Genomic DNA, 15,368 nt, shown 5'->3' with positions numbered 1-15,368 from the left:
CCTTTAGTTTCCTTATTATAATTTGTCTGAATTAGTTTTGATACCTATTTTTAAAACAAAAAGTCTAATTTAATTAGTGGCTCAGTAGAATAAGAGACAAAAAGTATATTAATTAAAAGTTCAAGATAATAACCTAGGAAATTCATTAATGGAAGCTGTATATGTAAGTATAAAAAGTCCCCCATCAGAAGTCATATCCTAATATAAATTCATCCAGCCTTGATTTAGTAGAAACTTCTTATTCATCTCATGTTCATAACCATGAATTTCATTTTCCCATATATGTGAAAGGAGAAATTCTAAATCATTTAGGAATAATATACCTTTTTAGGAATCTAATGAGAGCTATGGACTCTAAAAAAAATAAACATAATTCTGCTTACAATTTCAAGGGATTATTGAATACTCGGCAACCTGCAAGTTAAGAAGTCCTATAAAATAAAAATCATGATTTTGATGGCAAAGATAGAGAACAGATATTCAAAAAATCTCATCTTTTATGAAATATCTCATCTTTAGCCTCATCAATTATAATATCTCATCTTCATTAGAGCAATGAGAATTTAAAATATTAAAACATGTACAGGTGGTCTCCAACAAATCAACATATTTCATTTCAAAAGTAAATTTGTGGGCTGGGAGTGGAGGCTCATGCTTGTAATCCCAACACTTTGGGAGGCCAAGGTGGGTAGATCACTTGAGCTCAGGAGTTTGAGATCAGCCTGAACAACATGGCAAAACCTCATCTCTACAAAAAATACAAAAAATCAGCTGTGTGTGGTGGCGCATGCCTGTAGTCCCAGCTATTCAGGAGGCTGAGGTTCAGGGGAGGATAACCTGAGCTCAGGGAGGTCGAGGCTGCAATGAGCCATGATTGCACCACTGCACTCTGGCCTGGGCAAGAGAGAGATCCCATCTCAAAAAAAATTAATTTGTAAATGATTTACTTCAAATTTATTACACATTGTTTTCCTAATAAAAACCATGTTATAAACAATGATTGGAGACTATTAAAACACAGGTCCCTTAAGGCTGGGGGCTCTTTTTATTTATCGTTTGTATTATAATGACCTATTCAAATAAATAGCATATGGTAGATTCTTAGATAACCCTTTAAAGACCTACTTCACTCAATAATGTATTTGAATACAAGTACACTAGGAAAACAAGAAAAAATATTGAGATAATAACAAAGAGCAAACAAACCACTAAGCCAAAAATAAAATAATAAAATGAAACAAAAAGGAAAGAATAAAGATAAAATAGATTTTAAATTATCTGTTGCTTAAGAGATAAGTTTATTTGGGAAAGAATGTAACAGTAAATATAGATATTTCTAGATATTATTTGAACTTACGGATTCCTTTTTACTGTGTTAAATTTTACTTCAAAATATGTGTCTTCTTATGTAGCATCTCCTTCTATGCTAAGCCATGAACGACGTCATTTTTGGACCCTAACAATTTGTAAATGGACTAGAAGAGCAGAGGAGTTAAGATGTGTTGCCCATAGTGACTGGAAAAGGGTTGAAAGAAGTTGAGGGAGGGAAGCCCTGTTCATAGAGACTTTATATAATGAAATAATTTACTATTTATTACATATATTATACATCTTATAATAAAATGTGTCCAAGTTAGAATCAAGACAGCTAGTATGAACATGAGCAATAGAGGGTATGGGAATCCCATTGCAAAAAAAAAAAGGTGGAGGTGGTGGAGATGGAATTTTGATTGTTTCCTAACTTTATACTGAGTACTGAGTGGTTATGCTAAAGACGATGGAAAAACTTAATTCTGGTGCCATAAATATAAAGGGCCAATTGCCTATTTTCACTTGAATACCACTGAACTCTGACCAAAATCAGATAAAGTCATGAGTAATATCCCGAATCCAACTGGATATCATTTAATATCTATACGTTGTGGTCCTACCATATAGGAAGAATATGAAAAGAGCACAGGATTCTATTAAGTTCAAGGAGGCTTAACAGTATGAGGGATCAATAGAATGGCTGGCTTTGTCTTCAGAATAGGACTTGAAGACATTTATATAGCCAAAGCAATGGCAAAGCAATGAAGGAGTGAGCTATAACTTCAGCGATAGACTCCCACATATTATATTAAATGAAGTCAGGACTTAATATCAGGTATATGAACTATATACTAAGTCCTCTCCCCTTTCGTAAATTTGGAATTTGACCCCCTGACCAAGTGACAAGAGACAGAGGTTCGCTTGGCATTCTGAGTCTGTAGCTCAAGAGATCTGGCTGAAGAAATCTGTCAATAAACAATCTCAGCCAATGAGAAGGTAAGTAATTGTTTCCTGAAAAAATATCTTTAGCCTGGAGAGAATTAGAATTTGGTACAACAATGAGGTAAGTCAAAACTCTGGTATTGATAATTTTGGGTTGAAAAAGAAGCTATTAATATTTATTTTAATTATTTATAACAATGCTTATGAGAATTTGGCTTATATTATTCCAATTTAATATTGGTAATTGAGTAACTGACTTAGACTTGTGATTTAAAATTGGAATCTTACTAAGTTTATAAACAGCATCAGAACATATGTCTAATGAATTAGGTTTATACAAAATCACCTCAGTATTTGCTCAGACAACAGAGGTACAGAAAAATCAAACACAGAATATTAATCTTAAAGGCAGTTAAAAGTGTAAGGAAATATAATTTTGTTCTAAACTCTACTTAAAGGTCAATTTTAAATGTTGCTAGATTTATAAAATAATTTATATTCAAAAGCAATAATAGCCAATTCCAGAGTATAAAACCATAAAATAAAAAATCTCTAAATCTTACCATAATATTTTAAATATTAAAGCACTAAAAACAAATCAGTTAGTTATTCTTTGTGAGTAGCAACTTCTAAGAATCTTCCATAATCATTATATGAATAATAATAATTCAAAGGGTCACAGAAGTATTTAAAAGAAAAAAAGATCTCCAGGAACAGATTAACTCACAATTATGTGGGCTTCTACTTCCCAAGGTAAAATAACTGGACAAAATATAAATAGGCTACACTGCCCTAGATTTTCCAATCTAAATTATCAACTGTATTGCTCTTGGGATTAAAAAGGGAAGGACTAAAGAAGGATTCATTTTTTTACTGAACTGTGGAAAAGTGAAAAGTTAGTAATGGGCTAATTAGAAAAATTAATATCATGATCAATTGTGCCATGTGAAGTATGAGCATGTACATCATAGTTACATGAAACTATGGCTTAAAAAACAAAAAAAAACTTTAAAATGTTTATCTACTGTTTATAAATATACATATAAATATGATTATCCATAATAATGTGTTGAAACAAAATTTTAAGTCCTGAAAGTCCTAACAGTACTGATCTTTCAAAGTTTTACACATATATCATATGTGACTTAAGCCAAATGTGAGATACGAATGTTTTAATTCCACTAAATCATAATCCTAAGGGTAGTAAGCGATGCATTTTGAGGTAACTAAGTTTCTTCTGAATCTTCAATTATCATCCTTGCCATTATTTCACCTCTCTCCTTTCCCATTCCATGACCCATGTCATAGAATTCAAAATTAGACCCTAAAAAATACATTTATTTTTTTGCTTTCTTCCTAGTCAAAAAACACAGGCCCATAGAAATCCTAGATGATTTTATAACTCTGTAAATTACCCTGTCTTTCAAATACTATGTCCTAGAATTCTGACAAACTAGAATAGAGTTTAAACTGTCTCCACCCACTTCCCTCTACATCACACCCTCTGCTTCCCCATCCCCAGATGAAGGTTAGGTTGGTAAATGGATTTTGGAGATGAAATAAAGCCAGACATCAAATAACTTACTTGAAATCCATCTCTTACCTTCTGTACTTAACCCTGGACTTGATGTGAACTTGGCTACATCAACAATTTTTACAGCAAATTGTTGCCCAGTTTCTCTGTTGATACATCGTCGTACAACACTGAAGGGACCCCTATAAAACAAAAAGTCAATTTTAATTCATTGATTTTCTTAAGTTCTTATTTCCCATTAATGTCTTACTGTTTCATCATCTACTAGAGCCATATTATATAACCACGAAGCCATTCTACTTTAGACTCCAAATTGAACACAGTTTTCAAAATAAAATTTAAGTAATATAACTTGCAACATATTTTTTATAATCCATGAGGTAACAATTTAAAAAGATTACTAAACCATAAAATGACCAATAAATTTGCAATTTGCAATAATTTTTTAAAAATTCTGAATAGTAGTCTTATGCTTAAGGCAAATAATGACTGTATAATTCTATATAGATTATCAACATCTTAAACAAAATAAGTGAAGTCCATAGTAATGGTGGTATTCTTAGGAACCAGAAACTGAAGCCATTCTTGACACTTCCCTCTCATCTTACCCACCATTTACCTTATCTTCACTAACAAATTCTACTGAGTTTATCTCAAATATCTCTTGAACCTGTCCTCTTCTCTCCATGTCCCACATCCTACCATCTTCTACTAGAACTACTGAAAAACTTGTTTCTCCCATTCATTCTTGTAATGATATTTAAATGAAAATCTGATATGATATCTCTGTTTAAAACACCAGAGAGACAGAAAGTATTTGCAATACACAGTCCAAGTCAAGAACCAAAATATATAAGTAACTTCTAAATACAACAAGAAACACACACACACACACACACACACACACACACACACACACACTCCAATAAAATCTGGGCAAAGACTTGAACAAACACTTCACAAAGAGAAAGGCCTGCATGATTTGGTCTCCAACTACCTCTCCAGTTTCACCTGAAATCAGAGAAATCCTTAATTTTCCTCAAACTTCAAATTACAATTGTTTGAAATTACCAGAGGAAGGGAAGTAATTTCTACGAGCAGAGCCACTGGTCTAGCTATTTGCTGACCCAGACCTCACAGTTGAATCAGCTGAGATGATTTAAAGATGCCAATACCCCAGCCCAGGGAACACGCACATGCACACACATACATGGTTCCTTGTGGTTAACAGTTATAAAAGAAATATCTGAACTCAATTAAGATAATCCAAAGATAGATTTGTGTGTGTTTGAATGACTATAAAATACAGAATGCAATAGCAATGTGATTGGTTTATTTGAAGGTTAATATGGTGGTCATTAAATACATGTGTACATGTATACATGTGTGTATTTTTCCCCTCCTGGGGAGAAGGCAAACAAACAAAAAAACCACCTTCATTGGCTTATTACAGGTACGAACAGTACACCTAGATGCATGTGCTCAATTAGCAGAGAAAAGTTCTTCATATACAGTACAATACTTGTGATACTGCTGGCCTTAAAGTTTGTCCTTCTTCTTTCAACTACGGGACAAACTACTAAATTTAATCTTAGACTTAAACATTTATCCAAGATGACATTAATGCCATTATGAGGACATCAACTATACAACAGCTTCAAATCTCTCTTTTCAAGCAACTGAAATAAGCTAACCTGGGAGGAAAAGAAATGGTAATATAATGTATCTTTCAGAACTCTACAGAAAGAGGATCCTTTTGATAATCTCTCAAAACTGTTCAAAGATTTTCCTCTGTGAGAAGACAATATTACAAAGCTAGGGACAAACGTTTTCATTCTCAACCTGATGTCTTACTTGTGATTACTTACCCTGACAATAGCAAGCAATTTCAGGAAATGCTTCGCATAATTGGTTTTTGTCCACAAATAAACCCTTGGGACTCTATTTCTGTATACATTTGTGTAGTCTGCTTCAATTCACTATATCTTTTTGGAAACTTCCCAAGACCTGTACGTGGGGTTGATTGTTCACGGTCAATTGAGTCAATTCTTTACTTTTTCCTGCTTGAACAAAGGTGAGGAAGAAAGCATAGCTTCTACCCCCTTTTAGTAACAATAAAATTAATAGAGCTAGGGAGAAAAGAGAACACTTAGACAACAAAACACAAACTTTTAAAAATCTGTGAATAAAAACCATATCAAATCCCCAATTCTTTAATTTTGTAATATGAGGCAAAGAAAATAATTATATCTATGAACTACTGAAGACCTGAAGACAGGTTACAAGTAAAGCATTTTAAAGGTCTGTCCGTCAATGACATCCAGGGAGTTAATCAAATTTAACACCCTAAAAAGATACCAAAATATATTTTGAGGTTTTTGTGATTTAACCCATTAACTGGAAACTCAGCAGAAACTGATAAAAAATCTAAAATTTGGCTTAGTTTCCCATCTTAAAAAGGGAGGAGTGATAAAGTAGTGTGACACACCTACTATATTACCCTTATTACTTATGCTTCGATGACAGCTTAGAGAACAGCAAAAATTCAGGAGGTATAGGTTTCAGTCTGCCCTGTACCTTTTATTGATGTTCGAAATTTCACCCTTAAAAATTTAAATCTAAGGTATAGTCAATTCTTGAATATTTATGTGGGGGAAAATACTGGTAGAGATAGTTATAAGCCATCATCATAAACAACTATCTTTCTCATATTTCCACTAATTATAACCACAGTATTAATAAAAATGGAATAAGATAATTGACAGCAATCCAGATTTAATGAAATATATATTCTTTATTCAACTTTTTACAAACTCTGAATATTGACTGGGATGGTAACACAAGGTTCTACTTGAGGCAGATGGCTGCTTACAGCAGTCTATGTTTTTAAGCAAAAACGTCAATTAAATCAGAATATGTTAGAAGTGAATATCACTATAATATCCCCTAAGGTTTTGAAAAGAATTCAACTGTGTCCCTATGCAGACACAGAATAATATCCTCTAGTTTTCATTTATGTGAAGAAAACCGAAGTCTAGGAAATAATTCTGATAACAAAGGTAAATACACCAAAATAAGACCAGAATTAAATGAAATTATGCTAGTATATAATATGTTGGTTTCCAGGATCATGGGATAGATTGAGCACAATGTATCTAATTTATTTCCCTATCCAAACTCCACTAAAATGATACCAAAGGGGTTTTAAAAAAGGATTGGGAGAACAAGAGAGGAGATGATAGTAATAATTAAATTTGGAATTCAAGAAAGCAGATGGAGAGTGGTAATTGACTTAGCAGACCTGGGAAAGCTGAACTGCAAAGAGAAAATAAGGAAAATTCAGAACCAAACCCATCTATACTGTAGAATCCTCAAGAAACTCATGAATGGGTTCCAGATAACTCTGGAACTGGAAGTGAAGAGAGGGTAGAGTTAAAATAGCAAGGTTTGAATGAAACGTGTTAGAGAAGCAGTTAGAGCCCTAGGTGGTCTCCTGTACTCCATACCATGGATAACTGCCGCTCCCTCATCCCAACAAGTTAATTCTCTGGAAAGAGTAAATAAAACATAGGGTCTCAGAAAAAAATTAGCCAGGCGTGGTGGCGGGCACCTGTAGTCCCAGCTACTTGGGAGGCTGAGGCAGGAGAATGGTGTGAACCCGGGAGGCGGAGCTTGCAGTGAGCCAAGATGGAGCCACTGCACTCCAGCCTGGGTGACAGAGTGAGACTCTGTCTCAAAAAAAAAAAAAAAAAAAAAAAAAAAAAAAAAAGGATCTCAGAACTGGAAACACAAGGCTGTTGAGGAAGTGGGTATTATATGAAAAGCAAGGGTATTATGTGGTCACATATACACTAAACATAGACAGCCCGAGTCCCTTTTTGACTAATGGGAGAATATTGGAAGCCAGATCTTTACCTTTAAGGCAAGAGATATGACTAGCTCAGAAAAAAAGACCTAAAGATAATGAAGAGGTTCTCCAAGCCACTCAACTAGATCATCCTCCAGCAAAATCCAAAGTCAACAGGTTCACTTGCACCTTCGGAGCTCTCTTAATCAGCTTTGAGGCCCTCTATTATAGAGTTTCCAATATCAGCACTATTAACATGTTGAGCTAGCTAATTTTTTGTTGCACAGGGATGTCCTATGCATTGTAGGATGCTAAGCAACATTCCTAGCCTCTACTTACTAGATACTAGTAGCATAGCACCCCCTCCAACTTTAACCACCAAAAAGGTCTCCAGATATTGCCAAATATCCTCCTGGGGTGGGGAAGGTTCAAATTGCCCCCAATTGAGAACCACTGTTCTATTCCTAATCATGAGTATACAACAACTAAGGCTCCTAAGACATCTGAAGAGTCTCTAATTTGGAAGATAGAACCAAAAACAAACAAAAAGAGCAACTTAGAGGAAACACACTATACAATAAGACTTCAAATTACCATTAATATCCTCAGAAAGATATCACAATTCTGAAACAAAAACCAAAACTTTCAGAAAACAAAAGAGCCCTTGAAAAACACACAGAGAAATTTATCAATAGAAGCGTTGGCCGATAAACTTGGGAAAAGCAGAGCATAAATAACAAAGAAAATGAAGGGGAAGAAATTAAAGGAATAATCCAAGAAAACTTCCCAGAATTTAAATCATGAGGAGCTCAAGTTAAAAGGACCCACCAAGTACTCAGCAAAATAAATGACCCATATCCATACACACACTACTGTGAGATTTAAAATCACTGTGGACAAGGAGATTGTCAGGTTTCCAGAAGTGGGGGTAAAGATGTGCAGCGAGGAAGGATGACACAATTCACCCAGAAAAGCTTTGGATCTCTCAATGGCAACACTAGAAGACAATAGAGCAACACCATCATAATCATGAAGGAAAATGATTTCTAATCTTGAATTCAACATCCAGCCAGACCATCAATAACCGTAAGGACATTTCCAGACACAAAAAAGCTCAATAAATTACTTGCCATGCATACTTTCTGAAGAAATTATTGTAGGATGTGTTTGCTAAAATAAGAGTAGACCAGTAAAAAGCATGCCTGGAGACAGCAAATAGGAGATCCAACACAGAAGAGAGATGAAGGGAATCCCCAAGAATACAAGGAAGGGAAATCTCGGGCTGACAGCTGTGCCTCAGGCACAGAGGACAACCAGTCCAGACTGAAAGCCATAAGTTTCCCACTGCCACGGGCCACCTTTTAAAACTGAAAACAGAATAGTTAGGTGAGCCGGATCCAGATTCTTCCATTTTTCTTTTCCTGACAATGGGTTGAGGAGATTTCTGCCCTTTTCTGCTGCCTAGACTAGCAGAGAACTCTAATTTAACCCTACAGCAGTGCCTGCTTTGATCTATTCCTGAGAATGGGAGGCAGGCATCAGGAAGCTGAAGAGCAGGAAATGGAGGGCAACCATTGCCCCCCCACCACATTCCTGCTGGGTGCTCAGTACCTCCCCCTATCCTGCACTACAGCGGAAATGTCCTGCCTGTGAAGAGCCCCTTGTCTTGGGATTTATTTGTGCATGACCTTGGGATTTATTTGTGCATGTGCCAACCGACTTCCCAGAATGGGCTCCTAACCACTCTCAGAACATCTGAAGCCAGACTGTGAACAAGAGCTTGTTCAGCTTCTCTTCTCCTAAGTCTTCATACAATAGTAGTAATATTGTCCTTTCTTTACCCAGATAAGTTTGTGTTTGCTACTCAGTTCTAAAAGATTAAACAATATACTCCTTAGAGATACAAACATAGGGGGTAAAGCTATAAAGAGAATTTTAAAAGATTAATATAAAAGGCAGGATAGTGGTTTGAGGGGGAGGGAGTTGCGATTGGGGAAGAGCACAAAGGGCTTTTGAGGGCACTTCAAAAAAACACTGCATCTCAAACATAATAAAGTCAATATGAATTGTCAGTTATAATTTTATATCTAATTGTAATAAACTTAAAATAATACTTTGAGTTGCAACACGTAAACTTTGGAGTTACATGTTAAATTTTCACCCTATGAGAGGTCTATAAACAAAAACACATCATGTCTCAGGAAACGTTTAATAAACGTGGTGAAATTTCCGTCCATAACACAAGCCTAGAAGCCCCATTACATTTATAATTAATTGTGCAATGTACCACAAGATACGTAGGAAAACCGTGAATGATTTAAAAAAGAAAAGACAAAGATAGGGAAAGTGAAGGCCAAGAACAAGTTTTTACACACATATACACACAACACAGACACAAAGCTGATATACAGCTGATCCTCATTACATTGCACAATGCATGTTTGTAAATTCACCTACTTGGTAAAATTTACTTATAACCCTCAAATCAATAGTCATGGCACTTTCAGTCATTTACAGACACGCATGTAACGGTGAAAAATTTGAGTCACCCAATGTGCATGATGCCAGCTGAAGGCAAACAAGATGATGCTCTGCCTTCTTGTTTCAGCTCTCATGCCATCAACAAGTGATCTTTTCAAAATCTATTTAGAGCATTTTTTGCATTTTGTGCTTTTTCTTGGTGATTTTGCTGTTTAAGATGGTCGCCAAGCATAGTGCTGAAGGGACTGTCTAGTGTTCCTAAGCACAAGAAGGCTGTGATGTGTCTTACGGGGAAAATATGTGAGTTAGAGAAGCTTCCTTCAGGCATGAGTTATAACAATGTTGGCTGTGAGTTCAATGTTAATGAATCAACAGTATATATTACATGCAGTATCTTTAAACAGAAGCACACATAAAACAAGGTTATATATTGATCAGCTGATGAAAATGTTGTGACCAGAGGTTTGAAGGAACCCAACCCTGTATTTCCCCTAGGAGCAATGGTTCAGTATTGGTTCATTCAGCATTCATGGTAACTTTAAAGAACACAACTACCATGAATAATGAAAATAAACTGTGTGTAGTCACATATATACACACACATACATGCATTTATATTATTTCATATATACTTATAATATGCAATGTTATATTTATGTGTGTGTATTCATATTAAAATATAAACTTAATGAGTGCCCAGTACATACTAGGCCCTCAAAAAATATTTGGTGAATGATGTAAGAAAAATGACAAACTAGAAAAGAATAAGCCATTGATATATTTATTAAATAACAATTTTATGTAAGTATATAAAGTTTTGAGAAATCATGGTGCTTCTAGATATTTCTCTACCCATTTTCTAAATCTGTATCTTCCTACTACTTTTTACACAGTTCTGACATTAAGAATTGAGGAACATTGATGATGGGTAGGTAAAAAGGAAACAAAGCTAAAATAAAATAACTATAAATGACAACATTAGCAGTAAGAATAAAATCTTGAAAACTATAGACATACATAAATTTATATAAAAACTATACCAATGAAAGATAACGATGGTGTGTTCCCTCTTATTTCAACACTATTTAGGGTAGTCATTGCCACTAAAGAAGAGCTTATGCATATAATTTCATCAATAAATCCTCTCCTTGTCTTCCTGTGCTCTGTGATAGTTTTGTGAAAGCTTTTCAACCTAAAGGTTTACAAAATCAGCTGTGACAATGATTATCGTGGTAATCAATGTGATAGCGGTAAGGGAACAGAGATGCTGTCCTGACACTTTTTAACACTTCTGGTACCCATCCCCAGGCTCCAACACATGTGCTTACATACATTCACCAAGCTGAGTTGCTTTAGGTACAGTGATTAAACCAAAGAAAAAAAATTTTCCTACTCATTGCTACTGCAAAAAACACACATGAAATGGAAAATTATGAAAATAAAAGTCTCAGGAACTGTTGCCTAAATGTTAACAATTGAAGACCTGACAAAGGAATTAAGCGCAGTATGATTCAGATCATTCCTTGAAAATAGAAGGGGGAGGCTTATTTGAAACAGCTAGCAATGAATCTCCAATAAGCTAACAGAACAAATCTAGCTCACCTGTCAAAGCTGAACAATTCAGAGTTACGACTAGCATTTACTAACTCAGTACTTATATTGACATAATTAGTACCTCTGTCACACCTTGATACTTCAGTGAAGTTTAGCAGACCTCACTTTAGATTTCATGTAGCACACCATCTTCTGGTCTGAGTCTACCTATAACACACTCATCATTTACTACTTTTATGAGAGGACTGCTGGTCACATAAGCCAATTTCTTCTCAAAGTAAAGGTTCTGGAAAATTTGACTTGTGTGTGTGTGTGTGTGTGTGAATGCGTGTGTGAAAAAGGCTGGGGTTAGAGCCAATGTAGAGGGACATTGATTCTAGGTCTTTGTTAGCTCATACTTGATGGAGGATATATCAATAACTATTAATAACAGGATAAAAAAGATTTTTTATAACATAAGAAATGTGAAGAAGGAGATTAGACATGGATGGAAAGAAACAAGCAAGAAAATATATAAAATATATGAAGATAAACACATTACAAAAGTGAGAATTCTCACTTGGTTACACACTTTAAGCAATCTTAGCTAAATCACAAATACATATTAAAGCACTAAGATTTTAAAAATTCTACTGACATTTGCATTTTATCTTATTTACCTCATTTCCCCAATGAAAATAAGACAAAGACTATAAAGAATAAACAAGAAAAAAGATTAATAAAGCAATTCTTGTCCTCAGGGAACTTCCAATCTAGTAGGCTGCTGTTGACATATGTGTGTGCGCGTATATATACACACATATATAATGTATATATACATATATGTATATATAATGTATATATAATGTATGCATACATACATATATGTATATATACATATAATATAGTACAATATAATATATAGTATTATATATAATATATTGTGTATATATATGCATACATTATATAATGTATATATGTATATATGCATTATATAATGTGTATGTATATAGAATGCATGTACATATAATTATATATAAATATACATATACATATATAGATACATGTATACATACAGTATATATGTGTATATACTGTATATATATGTACAAAATCTATGGATAGCATGGTACTCAGAGAAGGCCTCTATGACATACGGACATCCTGGAGGGCTTGGAACAATGAATAGGAGTTTTTTGGGCTAAGCAGGGAAAGGAAAGGATTCCAGAGCTAAGTAATAGCCTGTGCAACAGCCTACAGCCAAGTCAAAACACAGGGCGCAGTGTTTTGGGCCCTGGCAGGGCACAGTGGCTCATGCCTGTAACTCTAGCACTTTGGGAGGCTGAGGCGGGCATACCACTTGAGGTCAGGAGTTCGAGACCAGCCTGGCCAACATTGTGAAACTCTGTCTCTACTAAAAATACAAAAATTAGCTAGGCATGGTGGTTCACGCCTGTAATCCCGGCTACTTGGGAGGCTAAGGAAGGGGAATCGCTTGAACCCGGGAGGTGGAGGTTGCAGTGAGCAGAGATCATGCCACTGCACTCCAGCCTGGGCAACAGAGCAAGGCTCCGTCTCAGAAAACAAAACAAAACAAAACCCACAGTGTGTGCTGGGCACTTTAAGCTATTTGGTACTGCTAGCATGAAAAACTGGAGGGTGAGAAGTGGCTGGAAAGGGAAAAGAGGGCCAAAGATCACTATGACAGAGAGTGAGAGACGTTGTGGAGTGGGTGGGAGCCACTCAGGAAGTTACCGCGTTAGCCCAAGCAAGAGGTGATAAAGTAAAGGCGACAGACAGATACTTAAGAAAACAAATTCACAAGATAACACAGTGAATGATTAGCTAGAGGGTGGTTGGGGTTGAGTCGTAAGAAAACTTACAAATTACTGGCAACAGTTACTGGGTGAATGATACCACCAAATGAGAAAGAAATTACAAGAGAAAGAACTGACAAAAGGCTGAGAAAGAAACAAAGCACATGGCTATGTTTGGAAAATATTGGTTTCCACGGAATATCCAGGCACAGATTTATAGAGGGCATACAGATAGCAGTATAAAGTTCAAGGAAGGGGTCATGATAATGAAGACATCCAACAACTGTCATTTATAATATAACATGTCAGCAGCAAGCATGCTGCCAAGAAGTTTACATAGATTCTCGTTATTTATCATAATTTATTTGTCATCATAGCTAATACAATACCAGCCTCATTTTATAGATAGGAAACTGAGGCTCAGAGGTTGTCTGTGGTCAAACAGTGGAAGTTAGAGCTAGGGCTGGAGCCTAAACATATGGAACTTCGAAATCTAAATTCTTAACCTCTATACTCCCTAGGTAGCATGAGTGAATGAGAGGTAATTGAAGCCATTGCTGTTAATGACAGCACTTAAGAATAAAGAGGACAGACCCCAGAAAACATGAATATATTCCCAAACCCCTCCCCAAGGGACTGCTGGACACATTCCCATAGAAAGACTATAAGAAGCCCAGAAAGGAAAAAGAAAAAGTGCTAAAGGCAAGCTCTTAGGGTACCATATCTTGTGGAAATAACAAACAGGAAGGCCTAGCAGGGTCTGCCCTAAATAGGAACACTCCTCTTAAGGCTGGTGCAAGAAAACCATAACTTTCATTTTTATGTTAATAGCTATACATTCACATTTTGTTATTTTCTAAATGTGGGCCTATACATCAGAAATTGGCCCAATGAAAATATTTAGTGGAGAAACAACTTTTTTGAAACTCACTACTGACCTTTTTCTCCTCCTCTTCACTCCTCCTTCTCTACTAGTGTTCATAAACCTAATTACTTTTAACTAGTACCTAGCATTATCACAATTGTCAAATTCTCTGTGCATAATCCACACTTTGTAAATGGAAACTAATAATTATGGAAGTCTGAAGTTACACTGAAAATCATATTTCTAAGGGGTGTGCTCTGTTAATATGCCACTAACATAGGTTGTTTTCCAAATGCTACATTATCCTATAATAGTATTGTTACAAGCCATTAATCACAACTCTGCAACTAGGGGGCGGAGGTTAATATCTGCACTCTGAAGTTGTTATCCTCCTTAACAGATTTTTATTTCAGTGACACTTCTGTGGAATACTGTTAATCTATTCTCATTTAAAACCATGTTTTAAAGATCTCCATAACCAGGTAAACCTACTTCTAAATTAAATAAAATTAAATTATCTAATTTAAATAAGCTAGTGAAAGATATCTTAAAGCCACCAATATGCTTCTCTTTATTCATTTCAGTTGCATCAGGAGTATACAAAATTACACTGTAAAACAGAAACAAAAATGTAATTACCTAACACTCTAAGTCAGGGTTTCCCAAATTGGCATCTTGTGGAGTCCTTAAAGAATGAAAGTTTCTCGTTCAAGTAAGTTTGGGAAAAACCATATAAAATACCTACCTCTTGCCCCCATACTCATATTACACCTTAGCAGTCCAGTCTTGTGGTTAAGAAACCTCTCTCTTCTGTCACACTCCACCCCATTGCCCATGTAGCATTTATTATCAGTGGACTTTAGACATGATAATCTAAATTTTAGTATTTATAACAACAACACAAATACAAATTATGAAATTGAAAGTTTTTTTCTGTAACAAATATTCCCTACCCAAATGTGGCATGGAAATTGTCAATTAAATTCTTATGGGGGGTAATCCAATTGTTTGCTTAGTAAAGGATGGAAAAGATTTACC

General features: G+C 35.3%; 1 protein-coding gene across 11 annotated transcripts in view; it reads right to left on the bottom strand.

Moving 5' to 3' along the window:
- Positions 1-15,368, bottom strand: part of CASK (calcium/calmodulin dependent serine protein kinase) — a 401,324-nt gene that overhangs the window by 326,499 nt on the left and 59,457 nt on the right. For 6 of the 11 annotated variants that reach the window (XM_037992950.2, XM_073013789.1, XM_073013790.1 and 3 more), the window contains exon 2: positions 3,857-3,969. In XM_037992950.2, coding sequence (XP_037848878.1) covers positions 3,857-3,969 — 113 coding nt within the window. Of the gene's footprint in view, positions 1-3,838; positions 3,970-15,368 lie in introns of all 11 variants that reach the window. The other 5 variants (XM_037992948.2, XM_037992954.2, XM_037992955.2 and 2 more) reach the window with 1 other exon arrangement.

This window comes from Chlorocebus sabaeus, chromosome X (assembly GCF_047675955.1).
Source record: "Chlorocebus sabaeus isolate Y175 chromosome X, mChlSab1.0.hap1, whole genome shotgun sequence".
Classification (NCBI taxonomy): Eukaryota; Metazoa; Chordata; class Mammalia; order Primates; family Cercopithecidae; genus Chlorocebus; species Chlorocebus sabaeus.
Note: the sequence above shows the minus strand (reverse complement) of the source record. Positions and strands in the feature narration are given on the sequence as shown.